Here is a 25817-nt window from a genome sequence, read left to right on the forward strand (position 1 = left end):
ATAAAAATAAAAGTGCGAAAAACAAAATAAAATCACAGTAAAATTCCAATTTCATGAAGGATTTCGCTTGGAACATTTTTCTGTCGTTTTTCTCAATAGCTTTTGTGTTCCTAGCATCAAACGAGGAGAAGAAAAAGGCGCCAACTTTGTGTTGGAATCATCTACTAAAAGTGGGAGCTTTTTCCTTCTTCTTTTTTTCCTCTTTTCTTCTGCAAGTTGTAATTTTTTTTTTTTTGACTGATCAAGATACTTATATGCTCCTTTGATTCTAGTTGCCCATATTCTTTCTCTGATTAATTTTGTTGATACTCGTTCACTTTTGACATAATTAACTGAAAAGTTAAAAAGATTGAATTTTGGTGATTTTCCTTTGATGGGTTTTGCTTGAATTGGGCTTTGCAGCAGTAGCTAGCTTTTCATGAGATGGAATTTTGAAGAAATTATTGGATTCAAATATGGGAGATGCTAGTGCTCAAAGACCTGGGAGCTCACTGGAGAGAGCCGTGTCATGTTCTTCAGTCGATTTCGATCTCATGGATGAGATGTTATCAGGAGATTGCTGGTTCCAAACAAACACCCCTTCGCTTGATACACAAGAAAATGAAACCCCAGAACAGGGCTCTGATCAAAAACTCTACTTGTTGATTCAACCAAGAAGCCCAACTCCTCCTCTAAAAGATAGACTGATCCATGCACTGAGACGCATTAAGGAAGCTCAAAGAGACAGTGATGTCCTTGTTCAAATTTGGGTTCCAATTCGTACGGAAGGCAAACACTTTCTCTCAACCTTTGGCCAGCCATTTTGGCTCGACACGAACTGTCAGAGTTTAGTGAGTTATAGAGCAGCATCAGCAGGCTACCAGTTCTCAGCCGAAGAGAACTCGAACGAGGCTTTAGGATTGCCTGGCCGAGTTTTTTTAGGCAAAGTTCCTGAATGGACACCAGATGTTCGATACTTTAGCAGCTTCGAGTTTCCTCGAGTTGATCATGCTCAAACGTGTAATGTTCGTGGGACCATCGCGATACCTGTTTTTGAGAGAGATAGTCGATCGTGCCTCGGAGTTGTGGAGGTTGTTCTGACTATGCAGAAGATTAACTATAGTTCGGATATTGAGAGTATTTGCAGTGCTCTTCAGGTTTGTTTGAACTTTTTTTTTAATTAGTCTGTTTTTTAGTTTTAGCAATTGGGTATCATTGTGATATTGTTTCATTTAAATTCAATTTGTAGACGTTGAAGTTTTTATACATTCATCGGTTGTTTTCTACTGTCGATGCAAACTCGAAGAGCCAAAGTGCTTCATCTTTGAGCTCTCGTGTTGGTTGCACTTTGGTGAATCCCGTAGTGATACCTGCGTTGTAGGATGACTTGAAAATATTCCTTTTGGAAATAACATAGGAATAAGAATATGTTTTTATCGTACCAACTTTGAAGAATCCTTCCTATTCTTATGGACTTTACGATTATTCGATGCGATAAGCGAGCATGAGAGGTCTTAGAAGAAACATTTGTGATATTTTTCCTAACATCGACCTAATTTCAACACCGTGGTCATTCTTAATATCTACACTCTACACTAAGCCTCATGATAAACTCATAGCCAGTGCATAGTTGCATAGTACATGGTATTGTAATAAATCTCAATGTCTTATTTTTTTTCTTATTAATACCTCATGATAAATACATCACCGGGGTACACCTGCACGTTATCTCTTTGCTTCGTACGTTTCCTTTACATTGTCTATTTATTTACAAAGATTTAGATCTAAGCTAATTAAACTCTTTGATCAGATGCATTTCTTTTACCTTATTTCAGCTTTTTGGGTATGCCATCAGACATAGCCTTTTTTGAGATAGCTAGCTGCGAATTTTGTTGACTCTTAAGTTTACGAACTTAGAACTCTCCCAAATAAAGACAAAAAACTTACTTTTATTTCTTCAATTTTTTCTTGATGAAATAAGGATTACAATAGCTAGCCCTTTATATAGGCTTCAAAAATAAAACGTATAGGCATACCAATAGACACAAATTAAACTCCTCTTTTAATGTCATAAAGATAAAATATCATAAAGGAGTGAGTAACTCGTATTCTTCCATAACATATGTCTCTTCCCCTTCTAAACTTATGACCCTTGCACTTCTAAAACTCATGCTATTAACCTCATTTATTCTAACATTTTAATTTGATATTCCAACACGCCCCTTCAAATCAAAATGTCTTTATGCCAAGCATGTCTCTTAGCCTCATGAAAGTTTCACCTGATAATAGCTTGGTGAATATGTCTGCTACTTGTTCAGTGGTGTGACAATGCTTCAGTTCAACGGCTTTCTGCTTTACATGGTCTCTGAGAAAATGAAATTGTGTATTTATGTGTTTGCTCCTCCCATGATGTACTGGGTTCTTTGCAAGCTGGATGACTGATTTGTTGTCCACAAAAATTACGGTCGGGTCTTCTTGTGGATGATCCAACACCTTTAATATGTTCCGCAACCAAATTGCTTCACATACTGTAGATGCAGCCGCCACATACTCTGTTTCACATGAAGATAAGGCTACAATTCCTTGCTTCTTTGAGGTCCATGAAAATGCAGTTGACCCAAGATAGAAGACATAACCTGTGGTGCTTTTCCTCTCATCTTGGTCACCTCCTCAGTCACTATCTGAGTAACCAACTAGTTGTGCATTTTCATCATATGCATAGAAGAGACCCAGGTTGAGTGTGCCTTTGATATACTTTAGTATCCTCTTTGTAGCTAGCCAGTGAGTCTCTTTCGGTGTCTCCATGTAGCAACTCACAAGTCCGACTCCATAAGTAAATATCGGGTCTTGTGATCATCAAGTATCTCAGGCTGCCAACTAGACTTTTGAAAAGAGTTGAATCCGCGAAACGTCTGTCTCCTTCTCTTGAGAGCTTCATTCTGATGGCTACTGGGGTATTCACAGGGTTGCATTCATTCATCTTGAACTTCTCTAAGATCTCCTTCATGTACTTCTTCTGAGATATAAAAATCCTCTCTTGTTGATGCTTCACTTCAATGCCAAGAAAATAGAACATCAATCCATTATCCATCATCTCAAATTCATTGAACATTACCGCCTTGAATTCAGCAAGTATCTCGGTACTGCTTCCTATGTATAATAAATCATCAACATAAAGATAAATTATTAGAAAAATTCACCTTTATGGTTCCTCTTCATGTTGATGGCATGTTCATAAGGACATTTAATGAAACCGTTTTGATGAAGATAGCCATTAATTTGAGCGTTCCACGGCCGTGGTGCCTGCTTTAAGCCATACAAGGCTTTCTTCAAATGGTACACTTTGTCTTTTCGCCCTTTCACAAGAAAGCTTTCTGGTTGTTGTACGTATACCTCTTCCTCAAGAACGCCATTGAGGAATGCTAACTTGACATCCAAATGATATATATTCTACCTGTGATGAGCTGCAAGTGAAATTAATAGTCTCATCGTATCCATTCGATCAACCGGAGCAAAGACTTCTTCATAGTCGATGTCGTACTTTTGTTTGTAACCTTTCGCTACAAGCCCCGCCTTGTACCGATTAACTTCAACATTTGCTATGCGTTTGATCTTGTACACCCACTTGACCCCTATTAGCTTGTGATTTTGTGGAAGTGTTGTCAACTCCCAAATGTCATTCTTTTGGATGGCGTGGATCTCCTCCTCCATTGTTGTTCGCTAACAATCTTCTTTTACCGCTTCTTGGAAGGTATGAGGTTCATGATCACCATATAAACAGAAGAGATTTGACTCTTCGTCTTCTTCTATCTGCTCATAAATCTTTTTGAGGCTTCTCATTTTGATGGGACCTCGTTACACGGTAGATCCGTTGCTACTACCTTCCCCAGAATATGGAGAACCTCTTGTAGGAGAGAGTGTAGAATGTGGATGAGATGGTGGCGTACGTAGCTGGTGATGGTTCCTCATGTAGAGACTCATCAAGTTCATTCACCATGGGTTGATCTTTGGTAGTCTCTTCATTGCTCCAGTTCCATGCTTCTTCTTCATTGAAGACAACTTTCGAAAGAGAGTTATTCGAGAGATAAACTCTCGTTGTTCCTGTGCGCGACTCGTTAAAACAGCATTATATGAATGTGACTGTTTTAAACGAGAAGTCATCCCACGAAAAGTCTCTGTATTATCGAAACCTAAGCCGAGACATTTCCGCAAAAGAAGAACAACTGCCCAAGATGATGAATTCCCTGAAGTCACCATCAACGTGGCTGATAGAAGAAAGTCTAAACAGCATTCAAGTGACTCAAATCCCGACTTTTCCCCGAAAGGAAAAGTCTTCCATACTTCTTCTTCATTGAAGACAATGTCTCTACTAACAACTAGTTTCTTGGTTAGTGGATTGTAGAGCTTGTATGCCTTCGACTCCTCGCTATATCCGATAAAAATATATTTTTTACCGCGATTGTCAAGCTTCTTCCTTTTGATTTTAGGTACTTGAGCATATGCAACACACCCAAAAATTCGTAGGTGTGTCACACTAGGCGTGTAACCGCTCCATGTCTCTTGAGGTGTCTTGTTCTTCACTATCTTTGTGGGATATCGGTTAAGAAAATAAGCTGAGCACACTATGGCTTCTGCCCAGAACTGCTTTGGCAATCCCTTTTCTTTGAGCATGGTTCTTATCATGTCGAGGATGGTCCGGTTCTTTCTTTCTGCAATGCTATTTTGTTGTGGTGTGTAGGCAGTAATAAACTGTCTCTTTATACCTTGCTCCCTGCAATATTCTTGAAACAGATTTGATGTGTACTCACCATCTCGGTCAGATCGAAGAATTTTTAGTTTGTGGCCGCTCTCCGCTTCAACTAAAGCTTTAAAATGCTTGAATGTAGTAAAGACAGTAAATTTTTCTTTAAGAGTGTACACCCATAATTTTCTACTGAAGTCATCAATGAAGGTTATAGAATATCTATTACCTCCCAAAGAGACGGGATCGATCGGTCCGCAGATGTCGGTGTGAACAAGTTGCAATGGTGCATTTGCTCTCCATGATTTTTCACTAGGAAAAGGAAGTCGTGGTTGCTTGCTAATTACACAACCTTCACAAATATGATTCGGTGGATCGATTGTTGGTAGAACTCGTACCGTGTCAGCTATAGACAGTAACTTCAGGCCGCTGAAGTTTAGATGGACAAAGCGAAGATGCCACCTCCATGAGTCCTTGAAAACACTTGTCGACTTTCGTGTTTAAATGCAAGGGAAACATGCGGTTCGTTGTCATCTTAACACAAGCTATGAGGTCTCCATTTGTATTTTTTTAGCCAAAGATGATTGTTCTCCATATGTACTTTGTATCCCTTTCTGAGTAATTGACTGATGTTAAGAATATTACTTTTCATGTTAAGAATATAGTAAACATCGAAAATATACTCGGGCTTACCATCCTTTGGGTAAATTTTAATCTTCCCTTTGCCTTCAGCCGTGAGTTTTGAAGAATCTCCGAGACTCACACTTCCATGAACTCCTTCTGCGAGTTCCATGAAAAGTTCTTTCTTTCCGCACATGTGGTTGCTAGCACCCGAGTCAAGGTACCAAGCATCATTCTCAACACTTGAAAATCATCATTAGCAAGAAGAAGCGTAGAGTTGTTACCCACATCATTTGTTGCTTCGGTAAGATTGATTTGGTCTTTAGTTTTGTGCCAACAATCTGAAGCATAGTGCCCAAACTTGTAACAGTTATAGCACTGAACATTCTTGTTGTTTCCACGCCTAGGTGTAGATCTTCCACGATTGCTTCGTCCTCATCCTCTAAAGCTTTGGGTCTCCACTTGATTTTGAGTGGTTTGCTGTTGGAGACCACGTCCCCTGCCTCTACCACGACCTCTACCTTATGAGGCTTGATTACTTAGAGTCAATGTTGACTCTAGTACTTATTCCAAAACTATGGAACTAGCATTCTTTTGCATTCGTTATTCATGAACTTGGAGAGATCCCAAGAACTCCTCTATTGAGATCTCCTCTAAATTTTTTGACTCCTCAATTGTCGCCATCACGTGCTCGAATTTTGGTGTAAGGGATCGGAGCAACTTCTCCATCACTCGGATGTCCTCCATCTTCTCTCCATTTCTCCTCATTTTATTCACAATTAGAAGTAATCGTGAATAATAATCGAAGATTTTTATTTCATCTTTCATTTGAGCGGCTTCAAGATCGCCCCTCAAAGTTTGGAGGCGAATTCGCTTCACCCGCTCGACACCTTTGTAGATGGTAGCAAGGATTTCTCATGCTTCCTTGCCCGTCGTTGCTTCGGCAACTCTCTCAAATGTAGACTCGTTCAACCCTTGATAGATAGAAAACGAGTCTTGATATCCTTCTTTCTTTGCTCTCTGAGAGCCTTCTTCTCTTCGGCGGTGTAGGTGGCTTCTATTTCTGGTGTAGGTTCCGTGAACCCATCAATGATCAGCTCCCACAACTCTTGAGAACCAAATAAAGCTCTCATTTGGATTGATCAACTCTCATAGTTATCTTTCGATAGTTTGGGCACTTGAGTTTGACAAGATAATTTGTGGTAGCCATGAGAAGAAGAGAGAATGGAAAAATTGGATCAAGTGGCTCTGATATCACTGTTGACTCTTAAGTTTACGAACTTAGAACTCTCCTAAATGAAGACAAGGAACTTACTTTTATTTCTTTAATTTTTTCTTGATGAAACAAGGATTACAATAGCCCTTTATATAGGCTTTAAAAACAAAACGTATAGGCATACCAATAGTCACAAATTAAACTCCTCTTTTAATATCATAAAAATAAAATATCATAAAGGAGTGAGTAACTCTTATTCTTCCATAACCTATGTCTCTTCCCCTTCTAAACTTATGACAATTGCACTTCTAAAACTCATGCTATTAACCTCATTTATTCTAACATTTTAATTTGATATTCCAACACATTTTGCTTGGTTATCACAAATTTTTTCCTTGTTCTGCCTTTCTTCTCGGACGCTTGATCGTACTCCAGTTACATATCAATTAAGCTGTAAATAATGATAAAACCAAGTCCCCTTGGAGTCCTCGTTGTCAAAGGTGCACACATTGTTCCGAGTAAAATCAACATAGTGCACCCTACCGCTTGTTTCTTGCATGCAATATTATTTTTTAAGGAAAACTTTTAAATAGTATTGTTGAATATTTTGCATTCTTAATTTTGAGGACGAACTTTATGGTGCTATATCTAGAGGATTTTGAAGGCTAAGTCTCAGAAATGATTTAAAACGTCTTCCTCTTTCGGATAATTTCTGAACGCAAAAATAATATTCGCAGGCAGTGGATCTTCGAACTTCCGATGTTCTCAGTGTTCCCCGATTAAAGGTGCGCTAGCGACTACCCTACACATTATAGACCACTCAACCTCGGCCAAGTAAATGACAAGGGTCTTGATTCTTTTTAATTTCTCAGGTGAGTGAGAATTCGTACCAAGCAGCTTTACCGGAGATCCAAGCAGTACTAAAAGCTGTATGCGACACTCATAGTCTTCCACTAGCCCAAACATGGATCAAATGCATTCAGCAAAATAAACAAGGAAGCCGACACTCCAACGAAAACTATAAAGACTGTGTATCGCCTGTTGTTTCTGCTTGTTACGTGAATGATCTTTCGATGTTGAGCTTTCATGAAGCTTGCGCTGAGCACCACTTACTCATAGGTCAAGGTGTTGTTGGCAAAGCTTTTACGACGAATCAACCGTGTTTCTATCCGAACGTGACTGATTTCATCAAGACACAGTACCCTCTCTCTCATCATGCTAAACTGTTCGATTTAAGGGCAGCAGTGGCTATTCGACTTCGAAGCGTTCACACTGGAAGAGCTGACTTTGTGCTGGAGTTTTTCTTGCCTGTGGATTGCGTCGAGAGCGAAGAACAGAAACTGATGCTTAATTCGTTGTCTATCACGATACAGAAGGTTTGCAAGAGTTTGAGAGTTGTAACCGACAAGGAGCTCGAAAGTGAGGCTATGTTAACTGATTCAGTTGCGACTTCTTCTATACCTTTGGAATTTAGCAAGGAGATCAAAGAATTCAGTGTCGCTACTAACTGGGACGCATCAGAGGCTGGACATTTACAAAGAACTGATGATCAAAAGGATTCTTTTTGTGGTGATGCTTGGTTTCCACAATCCGGAAAGACAACTGAAAAGAGGCGTGCAAAGGCGGAAAAAACTGTCAGCTTGCAAGTTCTTCGGCAATATTTTTCTGGTAGCCTGAAAGATGCTGCAAAAAGCCTTGGAGGTAAGCCTTTTCTCTTCATAAGATGTGAAATTTTGTAAACCATATATCCTTCTTAGATAAGCATATATAATCTTGAATTTTACGTTGTTTTCACGACTATATATTCTTTCTATAAACTTGGAAAATATACTTATCACCAGGAAACAAAGTACCTACTGAACCATCTTCTGTGTCATATATGACGACATGCACTTAATATCAAAACTAATGTGTGTTGCTTGGATCATTCTACTACTTGGCATGATCTGTGTGTTCTTTTTGCCCATCATTTTAGATATTTTACATTATCAATGTTAACATGTAGTTTTTAACTGGTTATCTAACAACAAACTTTCTTTCTCTGAGGATTAAAGAGGCAAAAAAATTAATAGAAACTATAGGGGGTATATCCGCAACTGGGTGATACTACATGAGGTCCATCCACAACTATCCCATAAATGAAGGGTTTCATGACATCAGACGCAATTCAGAGTGCATATCACAGTGTTTTACGCCAAAGATTTCTGCTACTATTAAATAGTTCTCCTATGGGTAAAAGATTGAATATTGCTCATTGAAAACACTTGTGTGACATAGTACCTACTATGATCTAATGAGTTAATAATCTATGAAGTAACAACACATGTGATATAACTTGTAATATAATAATCAGTTACTCTTGCATACTTGCAGGTTGCATCAGATACATACAACCCAGTTAACCTCTCCAGAGGAGTAGTCAAACCTTAGCTGGCCTGGGAGAATAGCATCTTACTCGGAAAGGGCAAGGGGGCACTAGTGGCCCGCTTCGTCCATTGACCGAGCAAGTACCTATCCAGATTTTATCAGCAAAGGGAGCTTTCCCAATTATCGAGGACAGGACCTTGACAAGAGTGCTTGACGCTAGGAATCTGCCGTGAGGCTGGCCCAGGTCATGCGAGTGTTGTGTTTGTCCCCATGTAGCCCCTCGTAATCGTAAAAGCTCCCCTTGCTGATAAAATCTAGATAGGTACTTGCTCGGTCAATGGACGAAGCGGGCCACTAGTGCCCCTTGCCCTTTTCGAGTAAGATGCTATTCTCCTTGGTCTCCCAGGTCAGCCAAGGCTTGACTCCTCCTCTGGAGGGGTTAACCGGGTTGTATGCTTCTGAGGCATCTTGTAATGAAAAGTTATTGTATCTACAGTAAGCACCTACCGCTACAGTGATCACCAATCGCGGACCTATTAAATATCACTGTAGCAATACTGTAACAACAGTGCGCACCTACCACAAAATCGCCTATATATAGCTCTCCCTAGCATTAAGTTCTGATCATGCCAGTGTCTTCAATTAAGAGTGAAAATAAAGAGAGAGGGAGAGAGAAAGAGAGAAAAATAGAGAGAGTTTCTCATTGAAAGGAGAGATTGTAACTCCAAAGTTTTTTCTTATAGTGGATTCTTCTATCTTTGCTCATGGTTTTTACCCTAAATTTATTTAGAAGGTTTTTCACGTAAATCTGTGTGTTCATTTTATTATTTCTGCTCTACTATTCACTAGGGCATTGCTCTATTGGGCCATGAGTTTGTTCCAACAAGTGGTATCAGAGCCTGACTTAGAGTGCGTGTATCTACTTATCGTATGCTCTGTGACTGCCATGAAATGTGGATCCTCTATATCAGAAAATAAGTTAGATTATAATTTATCTTTTGAAGACGATGGTACTATTCACGAGTACATTACTGTTCATAAATATGATACTATTCACAAGTATAGTACTATTCACGGATACGATTACTGTTCATAAATAAAGTTATTGTTTACATTAAATAGTAAGAAGCTACTGTTCATGGTAGAGATAATGGTGGTAAAGTTCGATATCGAGAAATTCAACGGGAGTAATTTCTCACTGTGAAAGTTGAAGATAAATGCTATTTTGAGAAAAAAATAATTGCCTAGCGTCATCGGTGCAAGATCAGATGACATCACAGATGATAAAAAATGGAACGAGATGGACGGGAATGCTATTACTAATCTCCATCTGGCATTAGTAGATGGGGTACTGTCAAGTATAGAGGAGAAGAAGACATCAAAGGAGATCTGGGATACTCTAATAAAACTATATGATGTAAAATCCATGCACAATAAAATATTCTTAAAAATGAGACTTTACACTCTAAGGATGATGAAATCTTCATCAATGACTGACCACATCAACACCCTAAACATGTTCTCCCAACTCACAACAACGGGGCATGCAATCAGTGTGAATGAACGTGTAGAGCTTCTACATCAGAGTCTACCTGACTCGTATGATCAGCTCATCATTAATCTCACAAACAACGTCCTTACGGACAATGCAGTCTTCGATAACATTACAGCCGCTATTCTGGAGGAAGAAAGTGGACGCAAAAATAAGGAAGACAAGCAGGCAAGTTCGCAATAAGTAGAGGCCTTATCGGTGACGAGAGGAAGATCAACGAAATATGACTCCAGTAGGAGTCATACCCATAGTAGATCAAAATCAAGAAGTAAGAAGAATATCAAATGCTATAACTGTGGCAAAAGGGGCACGTGAAATCAGAGTGTTGGCACAAATAGAAGAGTGGTGATAAAAAGTCTTTAGAGCCATCAACGTCTCAAGGATGCGTTGTCAGCATATCAGACGATGATGAAATTTTATACAGTAGAACAACCACTGTTGATGAAGGCAGAAAGATGTTTGCTGATGTCTGGCTTCTAGATTCAGCGGCCTCTTGGTACATGACCTCTCTGAGAGAATGGTTTCACAAATATGAACTTATCTCAAGAGGATCTGTATTCATGGGTAATGATCATGCCTTGGAGATTTCTGGTATTGGCACTATCAAAATCAAAATGTTTGACGATACAATATGCATCATTTAAGATGTGTGACATGTGAAGGGCTTGAAGAAGAATCTATTGTTTTTTTGATAATTAGATCAGCTTGGGTGCAAAACCCATATAGAAAACGAGATCATGAAGATTGTTAGAGGGGGGGCTTGTTGTGATAAAAGGAGAAAAGATAGATGTAAATATATACATGCTCAAGGGAGAAACCCTATATAAAGTTGATTCATGTGTAGCATCAACTAGCCACAGAGAAGAACAAATCATGATGTGGCATCGCAAACTAGGCCGCATGTCAGAATTGTAGGCATAAAAAATTGTCTATAAAGCCCAAAACTAAGCTCAAGACGAAGAGAAGACAAAGAACGTCATCATCTAAGTCAGAGAGGATCATCCAATGCAAAATGAAGCAAATGAAAATGCAAAACAATAGCCAAAATGGATTGGAACTGTCTCACAGTTACCGAGACAGTATACACTGTCTCGCATAACCGAGATAGTGTAGACTATCATAACCGAGACAGTGTAGACCGTCTCGGAAATGCGAGACAGTAAGAACTGTCCTGCCAACTATAGGATAATTACTCGTGTTTTCTAATGATTTTGTGACTTTTTGTGGGGACCATGTGACTCCATAACTGCTTGGAAACATCCATAAACACGGAGAGGCCGTTACAAACTAAAAATTCGCCCACAATCCCTGAAAATCACAGCATTTAACAGAGCGGTCGGCGATTACAAAAATATCTGGAATAACTCCTTCATCCGAGACAGTAAACACTATCTCGGAAATAGGAATTATCGGTTTCAAGTTGTTTTGAATTCTTATATTCAGTTACGACTTCCAAGGGCTATAAATACCCCTTTAGCACCCTTATATACACAGGGTGGACCGAATTGACAGTAGGAGACGGCCGTATTGGTAAACTTTGAGATCCAGAGAGAGAGTCATTCACTATTTTCAAGAAATCCTAAGAGCATTCGGTGTTTTCCTTGAGACCAAATATTGATTTGATCTTGAGAAGAGTATTTGTCTTACTTTGCTAAGATAGTTACTTTTGTTCTTGTTTCTAAAACGAAACATCAACACAAAACCTTCTTCACGATCAACTTAGATCATTGAATCGATGATCCACGAATCAAAGCGTCTGCGGCACGAGCAAAGATCTCACGCAAGAAAAAGCTAATAAAGAGTTTCTGTGTGTATTTCTAGGGAGCATCCCTAATCTTGTTTTGTTGTAAAGAGAAGTTATACAAATCACAAAGCTCACTCTTTTGTTTCTATTGTAATGATAAACGATTGTAATGGAAGCTGTAATGAAATCTGTTCCCGACGCAAACAAGAACGAGGCTTGAAGATTCTCTCCAACCAGAAGCTACTTCCTAGACTTAATTTGGTAGCTCTTTCATTCCGCGAGCATTGTGTTATAAGTAAGCAGCATCATCTAAAGTTCAACACATCGAGTTTTAGAAACAAGACTATTCTGGAACTAGTTCATTCTGATGTATGGCAAGCACCAGTTACATCCATGAAAGGAGCAAAATACTTTGTGTTCTTTATTGATAATTACTCCAGGAGATGTTGAATGTATCCTATCAAAAAGAAGGCGGATGTATTCTTAATTTTTAAAGCCTACAAAGCGCGATTCGAGCTTGAATCTGAAAAGAAGATCAAGTACTTGAGGTCAGATAATAGAGGATAATATGCAGACGGTGAATTTCTTATATTCTGCAAGCAAGAAGGCATCAAAAAATAATTCAGTACTGCTTTTACTTCTTAATAAAATGGAGTGGCAGAGTGGATGAACAGAACTCTGTTAGAAAGAATAAGAGTAATGTTGGCAACTGTAAATTTGGATAAAGTTTTTTGAGTGGAAGTAGTAAAAACCGTATGTTATGTGGTGAATCGATCTCTATCAACTGAAATACAGTTAAAGACGCCAATGGAGATATGGATTGGCAAGCCAGCTGAATATTCCAACCTCCATATATTTAGAAGTCCAGTGTACGTAATGTACAATACCCAAGAAATTACAAAGCTAGATTTAAAATTTAGAAAATACATATTCTTGGGGTATGCTAAAGGAGTTAAGGGATATCGCTTGTGGGATACTACTATCCATAAGGTTATCTTCAGCAAAGATGTTATCTTTGTAGAGAACCAACTACAAAGTGAAGAGAAAAAAAGTTGTTCATTAGCACCCTTAAATGACGATGTACTGACTCGGTTGTTCATTGGCACCCTCAAGGGGGTTGTCTTTGAATGGTTCATGAAACTGCCTGCGGGATGTATCTAGAAATGAGCGGATCTAGAGAGACTATTCTTGTCAAGATTCTTTGAAGACGATATAGAAATCACTGTCACTACTCTTCTTGTCACTAAGTAGAAGAAGGGAGAGCCCATCAAAGCCTTCGTGAGAGGTTCCGAAGTGTGGTTCTTGTCCAACGGTATGACACAGTCTACTCTGTTGGAAACCTGTCGACATAACTTACAGACCCAACTCCTAACCCAAATGGGAGTTGCAGAGTGCCGCTTCTGGAAACAACTAGTTTCTCAAGGCGAACAGGCTCAAGAAATAGTTATTAGGGTCGAAGCTGAAGAAGAAAGTAAGCAGAAACAACATGCGCAATGGGTCCAAGCCCAATCTTCCCGGTCAAAAGGGAAAGATATTGTGACTACTGAAGTTAATCCCCGGCCATCACCTACCAAGGGTAAACCGTCGGGTCAGCAAAGAGTACCTAATCAATACTCCTTCAAAGAGGAGCATGCGGTCTTTTTATGCAAGTTACTTCAGAAGAGTGGCAAGCTGAAACTCCCTGAAGTTAAAAAGCCTGAAGAAGTAGGGAAGGTAAATGATCCAAACTACTGACTTTATTATAGGACGTTAGGACATTCAACGAAGAGATGCTACATCTTCAAAGATGTCCTACATGCTTTGATTAATGACGAAGTGCTCAAGCTGAAGTCAGAACAGAAAATCGTATCCACCAACATGATATCAGTCCAATTCGGGAATTTCCCACCCGTTGTAGCTCCCAATGGCGTTGTTCTTATCCCTAAGGGAGACTTACACCTAAAAAATACTGATTTGCATAGTCAAAAAGATAAAGGATTGGTATCCCTTACTACTCCGAAAGGAGAGATAGTGTGGGTCCATCCCGATCTACTTGACGACCAGCAGTGGACAAGTGTGTCAGAGAAAACTAGGGGAAAGAATGCCTAATCTTGGTATTCGCCTGGATGCTCATGATGAGACCTTCTTCATTGAACTGTTGTCTCGCAAAATGGTCTATACTGTTATCGCAGGACGAGATGCGATCTATACCTCAAAAGGCTGTTAAAGAGAAGCCTTGGCAAATTTCTTAGCTGACTATTAAGCACCAGATTCTCCTAAGATGGAGTGGGGGTTGGTTACTTGGAATTCACGGGATTAAGAATAAAGAAGTTTCTAAGTTGTTATGTTTAACAAAACACCTCTGTCAACTGTAAAAATAATCCCCAACGAAGTTAATCCTAAATTGGTAAGACCATTTGTAGTAGAGTCGGTGTAGTCGAGTGGGGCTTACTATTTCATTAATCAAAAAGACGATAGGCTCATGGTGTTAATTAACGGGAGATTTCTCAAGAAATATTACCCATGTAAATCATTTAGCTCCCTTCTTCCCCTGCTAAGTCTTAGTCAAAATTGGGGATTTATTATTTATTATTTATTATTTCTTGAACAAAATAACGAATTCTCAAAACTATCAAGTTAACAAAACACCTCTGATAATATAAGCACTTCAACGTGCACCACCACCAAAATTAACTTATCAATCTTATCCAATAAGATGATAAGACCACAAAACTATCAAGTTAACAATACACCTATGATAGTCAATTCCTTCAATAGATTGATAACACCACAAAGCTATCAAGTTAACAATACACCTATAATAAGACTACAAAATCAACTTATCAATTCCCTCATCAATCCTCTCCAATAGGATGATGGGTTTACAAAAATATCATCAAGTTAACATGACACCTCTGATGATAAAATTAACTTATCGACTCTCTTCAATAGAGAGATAAGTCTTCAAAAACCTCGTCAAGTTAACAATACACCTCTGACAACCAAATTAACTTATCAATCCTCTTCAATAGGATGATAAGTCCATAAAATTGCTTAAATTGCAACACAACCACGTCAAGTTAATAATATACCTCTGACGACCAAATCAACTCATCAACCCTCTTTAATAAGATGATAAGTCCACAAAGTTGCTCAAATCATAACACAAACCTGTCAAGTTAACAATACACATCTGATAACCAAATCAACTTATAAATCCTCTTCAATATGATGATAAGTCCACAAAGTTGCTCAAATCGTAACACAACCCCGTTAAGTTAATAATACACATCTGACGACCAAATCAACTTATCAACTCTCTTCAATAGAGTGATAGGTCTTCAAAAAACTTGTTCAAATCACAAGTGTAAAATATCATCAAGTTAACATTACACCTCTGATGATAAAATTAACTTATTAATTCTCTTCAATAGAATGATAAGTCCACAAATTTTTGTTATGTTAACACCACACCTCTAACAGTTAAACCCCCACAAACTTGTTCTTTTCAACAGAACGACAAGTGTTCATTATCAAAGCGTGAGGGTCATCCCCACGTTCCAAATTTCAAACGCGAGGGTCATCCCTACGTTCTAAATTCTAAACGCAAGGGTCACCCCCGTGTTCCAATATTAATACACGGAGGTCACCTCTGTGTTTCAAAGGCAATACGCGAGGCTCACTTTCGCGTTTCACAAGACAAACACGAGGCTCATGTTCGCATTTCAGAAGCCAAACGTGAGGTTCACCCCCGCATTTCAGAAGCTGAAGCATGGCGCTCACCATCGCATGGGTCTTGCGTGGAAAATCCCTTCAACCAAGTTCATGATACCTTCGAAACGGATGTAGTGAACAAGTCTTCCATGATGAGGAATCAACAATTCTAAGATCAAAATCGAGATCCAAAGTATTTCAAAAATTCGTTCCAATCAACCGTAAACTTTCAAAAACTTTAAAGGGGGTTCTGTAGGTTGTCTAAAAATTATTACGGATAGATGATTCTCACAAAGCACTGATGATGAGAGTTATAATCTGACAACTTTCACATCGACTGATGAAAGTTACAATCTGACGATTTTCATGATAATAGATGATGGAAGTTACAATCTGAGGATTTCCACATTAACAGACGAAAGTTACAATTTGATAACTTTTACATCAACAGACGAAGGTTACGATCTGACGACCTTCACAACAGCATATGAGAGTTACAAATTGATGACTCTCATATTTTAAAGAGTCTAATAGGATTACAAGATGATGATCCTTGCAACACTCGAAAAAAGAGATTATAAATTGACGATCTTTTTAAACCAAAACGCGAGGGTTATCCCCGCATTTTAAGTTTAAAACGCGGGGCTCACCTCCGGTTTCAAGTTCAAAACGCGAAGCTCACCTCCGCATTCCAAGCTTCAAACGCGAAGCTCAACCCCGCGTTTTATTAGTTAGACGCGAAGGTCATTTTTAAAACGCGAGCCTCGAGTTTGACCCATTCAAACACGTTTTAAACGGTTCCAAAATTATTTTGCATGTATTAAGGGCATGAAACCCTCATTAAGGAGTGATTTAAAGGGTCGGTTACACCCCTTAAACCCCTATAAATAGCTAAGAAGTCAGCTACAAAGGATCTTTTTGGGGATCATCTTGGAGGTGGGCACTCTTTGGAGCTTTTGTTAAAGCTTTGGAGCAATTTGCATTGGCTTTTTGAACCGTGTTTCGGTTGAAGAACTTGGAGATTGATTACTGAACTATTTTCAGTTAAAAAGGATTAATTTTTTTCTAAAATCAACTCTTTTACAGAGTTCTTAAACTCGTCTAGAGTTCCTAAACTCGTTCAGAGTTCTTAAACTCGTTAAGAGTTCAAAACTTACCTTGCAAGTTCTTCCTGACGTCAAGTCAAGAGGAATAGACTAACGTTCCACGAAGTGAAGTGCTCAGATCGTCAACGAGATACAAGAATCAAACTCCCATCGCCACCAAGAAGAACCCAACTTTAAACAAAGCAGAAGGTCTTCATCGATCTTTCTCTCTTTTATAAACCGGGAAATCGATAAGAGAAATTATAAAAAAAAATTCTAAGTCAGTTAGAGAGAGATTACTGTGAGAGATTGTATTTACTCTTTTTCTAAGTTAGTTAGGGAGATTAATACAAATTTACTTCTCAAATTTCTCGCAATATTTTTCCAACAAATAATCGTATCAAAGAATTAAAGGCACAGTTGGCTAGGAAATTTAAAATAAAAGATTTAGGATCTGCAAACAAGATTCTAGGGATACAAATTTACCAAGACAGAATTAATAGAAAGATTTGTCTTCCTCAAAAGAATTATTTGAAGAAAATATTGCGACGCTTTAACATGCAAGATTGTAAGTTAATTTCTACCTCACTTTCTGTTAATTTTAAGTTATCCTCCAGTATGAGTCCTAACAGTGAAGAAGAGAGGATGGAGATGTCTCGAGTACTATATGCATCAGTAGTGGGGGAAGTCTAATGTTCACTATGATTTGTACAAGACCAGACATTACACAAGCAGTGAGAGTGGTTAGTCGATACATGACGAATCCTGATAAAGAGTATTGGAATGATGTAAAGAGGATCCTAAGATGCATTAAGGGAAGCTCTAATGTCGCATTATGTTATGGGAGATCAGATTTTATTATCAATGGATATGTTGATTCTGATTATGCAGGTGATCGTGATAATAGCAAATCCATCACAGGCTATGTGTTTGCACTTGCTGGCGGAGCTGTAAGCTAAATTTCAAAACTACAGTCAGTTGTGGCTACTTTAACAACAGAAACAGAATATGTAACAGCTACACAAGCTAGTAAAGAGACGATACGGTTGAGGATGGTGCTGGAGGAACTCGGGTATGAACAAAAAAAGATTTCTCTATTTTGTGACAGTCATAGTGCTTTACATTTGGTAAGAAATCAAGTCTTCCATTCAAAGATAAAACACATTCGAGTTTGTGTCACTTCGTCTATGAGAAAGTGGAAGAAGGAACAACGGATATGCAAAAAATTCACACCAAAGACAAGTTAGCAGATTTTTTAACAAAATCAGTCAATACTGATAAATTTATTTGGTGTTGATCCTCTTGTGCTATGTCGGAGACATGAGCAACATGAAGATGACAAGATATAAAGAATGGTGTGAATGTATGATTGATACTCAATTAAATTTTCAAGTGGGAGATTGATGAAAAGTTACTGTATCTACAGTAATCACCTACACGCTATAGTAATCACCAAACGCAGACTCATTAAATGTTAATGTAGCAACACTGTAGTAACAGTGCACACCTAACACAAATTCACCTATATATAGCTCTCCATGACGTTAAGTTCTGATCATCCTAGTGTCTCCAATTAAGAGAGAGAGAGAGAGAGAGAGAGAGAGAGAGAGAGAGTTTCTCCTTAAAAAGAGAGATCGTAACTCCTAAGTTTTTCCTCATAGTGGATTCTTCTTTCATTGTCTGTGGTTTTTACCCAAAATCCATTTACGGGGTTTTTCACGTAAATCTGTGTGTTCATTTCATTACTTCTGCTTTACTATTCGATGGGAACCTGCTCTATTGGGCCCCGGGTTTGTCCCAACAACCTGCAAGTATGAAGAATAATAAAAATAATAATTCAGGGGTCAATCTGCACTTTGGGTTAGTGCAAGGAGTCTAATCCACAACAATGGTTCTAGAGGAGTTCCATCCGTATTAACTCTTCGATTATTTGTCCTTTGGTTACAACTGCTAATAGATTTCCCAGGGTTACAACAGCTTATATATAGATTTCCCGTGCATGGTGATAATTTTATGTAGTGCTGATGATCCTCGTCTCCGAATTTTTCTCTGTTTCAGTATGCCCGACTACCCTGAAAAGGATATGCAGACAGCACGGGATAAGTCGTTGGCCTTCAAGAAAAATTAAGAAAGTCGGCCACTCTCTAAAGAAACTCCAAGTTGTTATCGATTCAGTCCAGGGTGCTGAAGGGACTTTTCAGTTTAGTTCTGTATACGAAGATTTCGCGAAAATTTCGAGGCCCGATAAATTGTTATCAGGAAAGCAGACCGATCATCCAGAATCATCAAACACGCTTCAGAACCAAGACGCCAGGTTTAGTTCTCAGACTTCTTCATCGAACTCCCTCTCCTGCTCTTCTTGCTCCCACAGTTCCAACTCGAATTTGGGGGTTCATGCCCCTAAACCTGGTATAAAACAAGAAGCGCCCCAAGATGAGAACCAGATAGCCAAGCTTAAGAGAGAAAATAGTGAGGTAAAGTTGCAGGTCTCGGCTCGAGACCCACCAAGAACTCTGGTTCAATCGCAAAAGAGATCAGACGTGCTCAAGGTCAAGGCAGCGTTTGGTGAAGAAAACATCCGGTTCAGGCTGAAGCCTTCTTGGGGATTCCACGAACTAAAGCAAGAGGTATTGAAGATGTTTAACATAGATGACCTATGTTCTGTGGGTCTCAAGTACTTAGACGACGATTCTGAGTGGGTCCTGTTAACATGTGATGCTGATCTTCAAGAATGCATCGATGTGTATAAATCATCTAGTTGTGGTACTATCAAGATGTCTGTGCATCGTGTTGCAGCTCGCATGGCCTTGTTAAGCTTCGCACAACTGCACTAGAAGGGCGGCCTGGTGCACGAAGCTTCAGCTGTTTGCTGGGTTCGGGAACGGTCGGATCACTTTAGTTCTATTGTACGCAGCATTACCTTGCATTTTTTACAAAAGTCTGTTCTCATGACTCAAACACGTGACCTCCTGGTCACATCTTACTATTTTGTAAGGTAACTCTTCCCACTACACTCGACAATAATGACTGCATTGATAGACAGGTGACTGCACTGATAGTGGCTATACTGATATGTCATGTATCGCCCTCTCCTTTTTATATGATATTCTACAAAGTGTATTGAAACGTCTAAATTCGTGAGTTAATGCAATTGTTGTGTTCTTTGTCTTGTTTTTCCTATTGTTTGCATGTATAACTCTTCGTTTTCAAGTTTTACTTATTAACGAGCGAATTTTCCATCTTTTACTTAGAGAAAATGAGCAAATATGAAAGAAAAAAAATTATAGACTAAAACAAACATATTGCGTAACACCAAAGCCTTCCTTTCTTATGTAACTCACACCGCAAACATTGCCGTTGAGCCAACTGCAAGCAACAAGCTACAGCCTAGGTTTCCTCACTCATGCTTCATGCATGCCCCTTAAAGAAATGTTAGTTCTTTGTCTATAAAAGAGCAATATGCTCTTTTGTAGCCTTAGTACATAAAAGCTAGTGCCACAAGTGACCCACATGAGCTCTCTCTTCTATTGTACATAAAAGCTAGTTCAAGAGGTTCTCTCTCTGTATGTATGTATGTCTTATTATTATTATTATTATTATTATTTTGTTTTCCTTGAGAAACATTTTTTTCAATTGCAGATATTCCCTATGTATTATAGGGGTTAGTCATTTATGGTTAACAATTTGCTCAAATTTTTTATTAGCACTTGGAGCTCTATGAAATTCAAATAGCTATCTTTCCACTATTTATAGATGTACTATATGGCTTGGGTATTCAATACTTATAAGTGAATAGAGGTCTCTCTCCCAGCACGCTGAAATGGGCTCCGTCTTCAGCATATTGGCTTCACGTGACACCCACATGACGGATGTAAATAGCGAGAGGTGACTTTATTTGTAAATTCGAGGATCTAAATATTACTACTTCATGTATAGTACAAGAGCTGTGTACCTGCAATTAGTCATTTAAATTTTATCATTTCTATACATTTTCGGCAGACCAAAATTTAAAGTTTCCTCTCCATCATGTATTGCACTCAAAACTGATTCAGTCAAATTTCAAATTTACATTACAGGCTCAGCAGGCCAACGGACAAAAACAAACCCAACCAAATAATTCCAACCAAACTCTTCGATGGGGTCCGCAGCCTCATGCGCCGCCTCCTCTTCAAAATCCTCGCCTACGGCCCGATGCCCCGCCATCTGGCCTTCATACCTGCCGCCGCTATGGCCGCAGATGGAACCTTCTAGAAGGCGAAGCTCATCGTATAGGCGTAGCCAACCTCATGTCCATGGTGAGATACTGCTACCAAATGGGTGTGAAATACGTAACCATATACGCTTTCAGTATAGACAACTTCAAGCGCAGGCCTTCTGAAGTTCAAACCTTAATGGACCTTGTTAAAGAAAATGCCGAGGCTTTAATGAAAGATACGAGTATAGTGAATGAATTAGGCATTCGGGTCGAATTTTTAGGGAACTTGGATATGTTGGACGAGGAGATACGAGAAATGGTACAGAAAGTTATGGATTTGACGTGCAAGAATACTAAACTTGTACTGCTAGTTTGTTTGGCGTACAGTTCGATCTCCGAGATTGTCCGTGGAATTCAGGGCTCGTGTCAGGATAGACTTGCCAGGATGAGTGAAAGAGAGAGCGACGGTGTCGACGACAATTTGATATCGGTCGTCGATTTGGAGAAGAATATGTTCTTGTACGGGCATCCAGACCCGGATATTTTGGTGAGGACTTCCGGAGAGACGAGGTTGAGCAATTTTTTGCTGTGGCAGTCCAAGTACTCCTTGCTGTGTGCACCAAGGTGCCTTTGGCCGGAGATTTCAGTGAGGCATTTGGTTTGGGCTGTTTTAGAGTATCAAAGGAATTACGGTTATTTGGAGAAGATTAAGAAGAAAATTTGAGGGGAATGCTTGTGTTTTATGATGTATCGCAGGTATAACATGTTATTGCACTTGTGAAGCTCATTAAGATGTATGAGCTCTTAATGCTCTCTAATTCCCAAACCAGGCCAACAACAATAATATAATTAGTACACAATAAGACTTCAAATGCAAGGAGAATATATTTATTTATTTTACTCATGTGTACTCCATTTTATCAGCTCAAAAGATTAGATACAACCACAGTTTGTGGATCCTAAGGAGCTGATTATTGAGGCATCTTACTCTGAGCTTTAGCCTTGTGCCTTCTCTTGAAAACATCCTGCCTGAATCTCTTGGTTTCTTTCTGCAACTCCTTGATGGGACTATTCTTGATGCCCTCTTTCTCCATCTCCAGCATCTGCTGCCTCTTCGTAGCAGCCTTCACCGCCGCAGCTTCGTTATCTTTCTCCTGTCGACCCACCTCCTCCTATACCGTTCATTATATTGTACAATTCAGAAAGAGTAAACCAAATGCCATGTATAAAAAGTAGTCAAATTCACTAACGTAATCGCCCTGATATTTGTACATCCAAAAAATAGATCATATTTCGACGGGTTAATTGTCGACGGGCGCCCTGTACTACCCCTCTAGTTTTATTGCTGCAGATAGACCGTCAGAATGAAACTTTTGACCTTCTTACATCCGGGAGGTCTATTTGTTTGAGGGAAATAAATTATTTTTCATCAGGTGGAGATTTCGGGAGTCATCATGTAAAATGCATGAGTATTATCGGAAAGAAAACCAGTAATAGGATAAATTCTTTTTCATTGATGTCACAAGGAATCATTCAATAACAATATTATGTCACTTTTTACCCAAATAGCAATATTATGTCCCTTATGGAAAATCAAGTGGAGCCTGAAGTTTCTTCAAATATGCACTTAAATCCTTCTGTTTAGCGACAAAAAGAATGCAATTGAGAAGAAAAAGTAGATAGGGGTATACCTGGATATTTTGTATCAACGTATCAAGAGACTTTATTTTTCGATGTGGCCAACGAGGTATGCCGAATTCTCTGCATTTCCTCTTCAGTACAGTCAGTCCAATCTTAAGATTTCTCGAAGCTTCTGTCATCGGTAGGTTAAAATGTTTGGCGAGATCGGATAAAGAAATGTTGGCTACGCGATCTGTTGGGGCTCTCCTCTTCTTTGCCGAAGATCCCAGTTCTGCAAGCTTTCAATTGATCATAAGAAATGTTGATAAATTAAGAGAAATGCACTATAATGCAAGGAAAGAAAACATACTTTTACCTCATTATATAGCCAAAATCACTCAATATATGCAATTGACTTGACTTAGAGGGGAAAAATTAACCTCCTTTTGGTCTGTTTTATCAACCATAATACAGTCAAATTCATTCACAACATGTATTCTTTCTAATAGAAATCTTTCAAGATAATCCAGGTATAAGTGTGTTTTCTTTCCGTAAGAATGTGAAGTATATCAGATCCAAAACTAAAACGCATCACAAGATTAATTAATGACAAGGTTGAAATATGGGTGAATGTTGTTATTTTCAATCCTTTACCCAAGTAAGTGTGATTTTCACCCCATTATTGTCAAATTATTGATTTAAAGTTTTAGTACTCTCTTACTTACAAATAACTGCAAAACAAGTACAGCTGTATCTAGTAGAAAAAACTGCGAACCTGGCAGAAATCGATCATTTGGTTGATTTCTAGTAGAAAAAACTGCGAACCTGGCAGAAATCGATCATTTGGTTGATTCGTAACAACTTGCTGATCTTCGAGAAAAGAGGAGTCATTTCCACTAGAAGAATCGATCATTTGGTTGATTCGTAACAACTTGCTGATCTTCGAGAAAAGAGGAGTCATTTCCACTAGAAGTAGAGGATTCCTCTTCTTTCTCCTTGCGAGTTTCTTCGTTACCAAAGTTCAATGGCTCATCTTTGTATGTTCTGGACATTAAGAGATAAACCTTCCGCAGGTCATTCGCTAAATTTGGTATAGACTTCAGTTGCGGGTTTCTGAAAGAAGAATGAAGCAAATGCAGAACCATTATCATATGTTAGAACGAGAAGTAGGAACAATTAGTAGAATTATTTTCAAAAGAAACAAGTGATCATCTCATTTAAATCTCATTAAATCTTAGATACAAAGACAAAGGTGACACTGTCTCGACAATTCTTCAAAATTCTAGACTTACATCTGATACATGCTTATTAATGAAGGTATGAATTTGACATCTGTATCTGTCTTCGTGATTTTTTTTCTCATACCAAAGAATATAAGTTTGAACATACAACATCAACTTTTTGGGTTGGTGGAAAATAAAGTAAAAGCCTTATAGTTTCTAACTTCAACATGAAATAATTAAGCACTTTCCTAAAAACAATAATTATGTTCATTAGTTGATTGTAAACATTTCTCTTATTAGACTTGACAATGACCTCCCCCCGCCGGAAATAGTAAGATCTTCCTAAAAGATGAGGATACCTCATCACATTCTCCACCTTTTTGCAAACACGGCAAATCTACTAAAGACCATATATTTAAATTTCAATCAAAAAATTTTCTCTGCTCAGATTTTTAAAACCCAAATTTTTTTACCCCCTGGTAGCTAGCATGCATAGAAACAAGCTGCACAGTACAAAAATAACTCAATACTCCTCAACAGAAACCAATTCTCAAAAACTAGAGAACCTAGAAACTAATGACAGCCCCAATTAAATTAAACTGACAAAGTTCTTAAAGCAATGTATTCAACTGGAAAAGCAACCGAAAACTTTTTGTATACCTTGATAAGCAGAGCATCGAAGGAATCGACAACGAGGACGACACAACATCAGCCGAATCGAAGACGAACATACACAGCCAGAAGCCAATCCTCTCCCCTTCCTGAAACCTCCCCCGCGGCTGTCGACCAATGACGATCACCGGGTCAGCTCCAATCTCGATGCAGTCATCGGGCAAGAGCATGAACTCCCTCTCGGTCCAGCTACCCTCCCCCCCTCCGTTATCTCGATAGGCATGAACACTTCTTATTAGCTCTGCGCAGAAAAGAGGGTACGTACGTAGTAGAGACAAAGAGAATGCGGGGGGTTTGTACGCAAAAGGGTTAACAATACCTTGGTTGAGGATGTTTCTGAAAACAGCCAGAGCCGAGAGAGACTCCGATGAAGGTGATGAAGAGGAAGAGGAGCTCATTGTGAGGGAGTATTGGTACTGATTTGTGGGTAATTTCTTCATGTTAGAGAGAGAGAGAGAGAGAGCAATGAGAACGTGAAGAGGAGTGAAGTGAGGAAGAAGATGAGGAGGAGAAGCTCAAACGTAATGGTGATGCCGCTGGCGACGCTCTGTTTTCTTTGAAATGAGACAACTTTTTGAAGTGGTTTTTGTCGCTTGCAGTTAGCTTCCTAGAACAGTTTTCAGTGAGATTGTGCTTTGGGTTTAAAAGTGACACGTTTTTTAATTGAAGGGTTATTTATATATTTTAGTTTTTAATCTCTTTCACTCCCCCCCCCCGTTAGGGCATGTTTGGATCTTTTTTGGTAAACCATGCAATAGGTGCAGTAATAACTAAACCAATGGTCCGACTAGACCAGGAACATCATTCCGAAATAGAGTCATTTGCTGGGAATTAGCTAGAGGCTGCCGACTGAGATTTTTGGCTGCCACATCAGTCCCCTATTGGTCCAAACAAACAAAGTAAAAGTTGTAATGTTGTTGTAGTCTGATAGCTACAGTAGATTTCAAGCCAAAAATACTCTCAATTCCTTCAGAGATATTAAACCAGTAGAAATGGCAGATTTTGGTTTTAATTTGGTTTTAGAATATTTTCAATTTAATTTTGAATGTATAGTGCTTCAAATTGAAGGGACTGAACAGAATCCTCTCACCTCAATTCTCTAACCGGTA

General features: G+C 38.8%; 2 protein-coding genes and 1 pseudogene across 5 annotated transcripts; 2 read left to right on the forward strand and 1 right to left on the reverse strand.

Annotated features, from left to right (window-relative positions):
* On the forward strand, positions 1 to 20350 carry LOC109826226 (protein NLP1-like). Of its 3 annotated transcripts, none has more exons than XM_020393235.1 (5): positions 1 to 170; positions 403 to 1136; positions 7295 to 7342; positions 7430 to 8258; positions 19057 to 20350. In XM_020393235.1, the coding sequence occupies exons 2-5, from the start codon at positions 456 to 458 to the stop codon at positions 19830 to 19832; spliced, it is 2334 nt and encodes a 777-aa protein (XP_020248824.1). In that variant the 5' UTR covers positions 1 to 170; positions 403 to 455; the 3' UTR covers positions 19833 to 20350. The 3 variants fall into 3 exon arrangements, with proteins under 3 accessions (XP_020248824.1, XP_020248828.1, XP_020248827.1); XM_020393239.1 differs by having other exon boundaries at positions 406 to 1136; XM_020393238.1 differs by lacking the exon at positions 1 to 170 and having other exon boundaries at positions 228 to 1136.
* Positions 20552 to 22093, forward strand: LOC109826119 (annotated as a pseudogene).
* Positions 22140 to 25313, reverse strand: LOC109826117 (protein RKD5). Of its 2 annotated transcripts, XM_020393092.1 has the most exons (6): positions 25028 to 25313; positions 24697 to 24949; positions 23754 to 23926; positions 23639 to 23683; positions 22885 to 23105; positions 22140 to 22365 (listed from the first exon to the last, which is right to left on the reverse strand). In XM_020393092.1, the coding sequence occupies exons 1-6, from the start codon at positions 25146 to 25148 to the stop codon at positions 22165 to 22167; spliced, it is 1014 nt and encodes a 337-aa protein (XP_020248681.1). In that variant the 5' UTR covers positions 25149 to 25313; the 3' UTR covers positions 22140 to 22164. The 2 variants fall into 2 exon arrangements, with proteins under 2 accessions (XP_020248681.1, XP_020248680.1); XM_020393091.1 differs by having other exon boundaries at positions 24697 to 25313.

This window comes from Asparagus officinalis, chromosome 10 (genome assembly GCF_001876935.1).
Source record: "Asparagus officinalis chromosome 10, Aspof.V1, whole genome shotgun sequence".
NCBI classification, from domain to species: Eukaryota; Viridiplantae; Streptophyta; class Magnoliopsida; order Asparagales; family Asparagaceae; genus Asparagus; species Asparagus officinalis.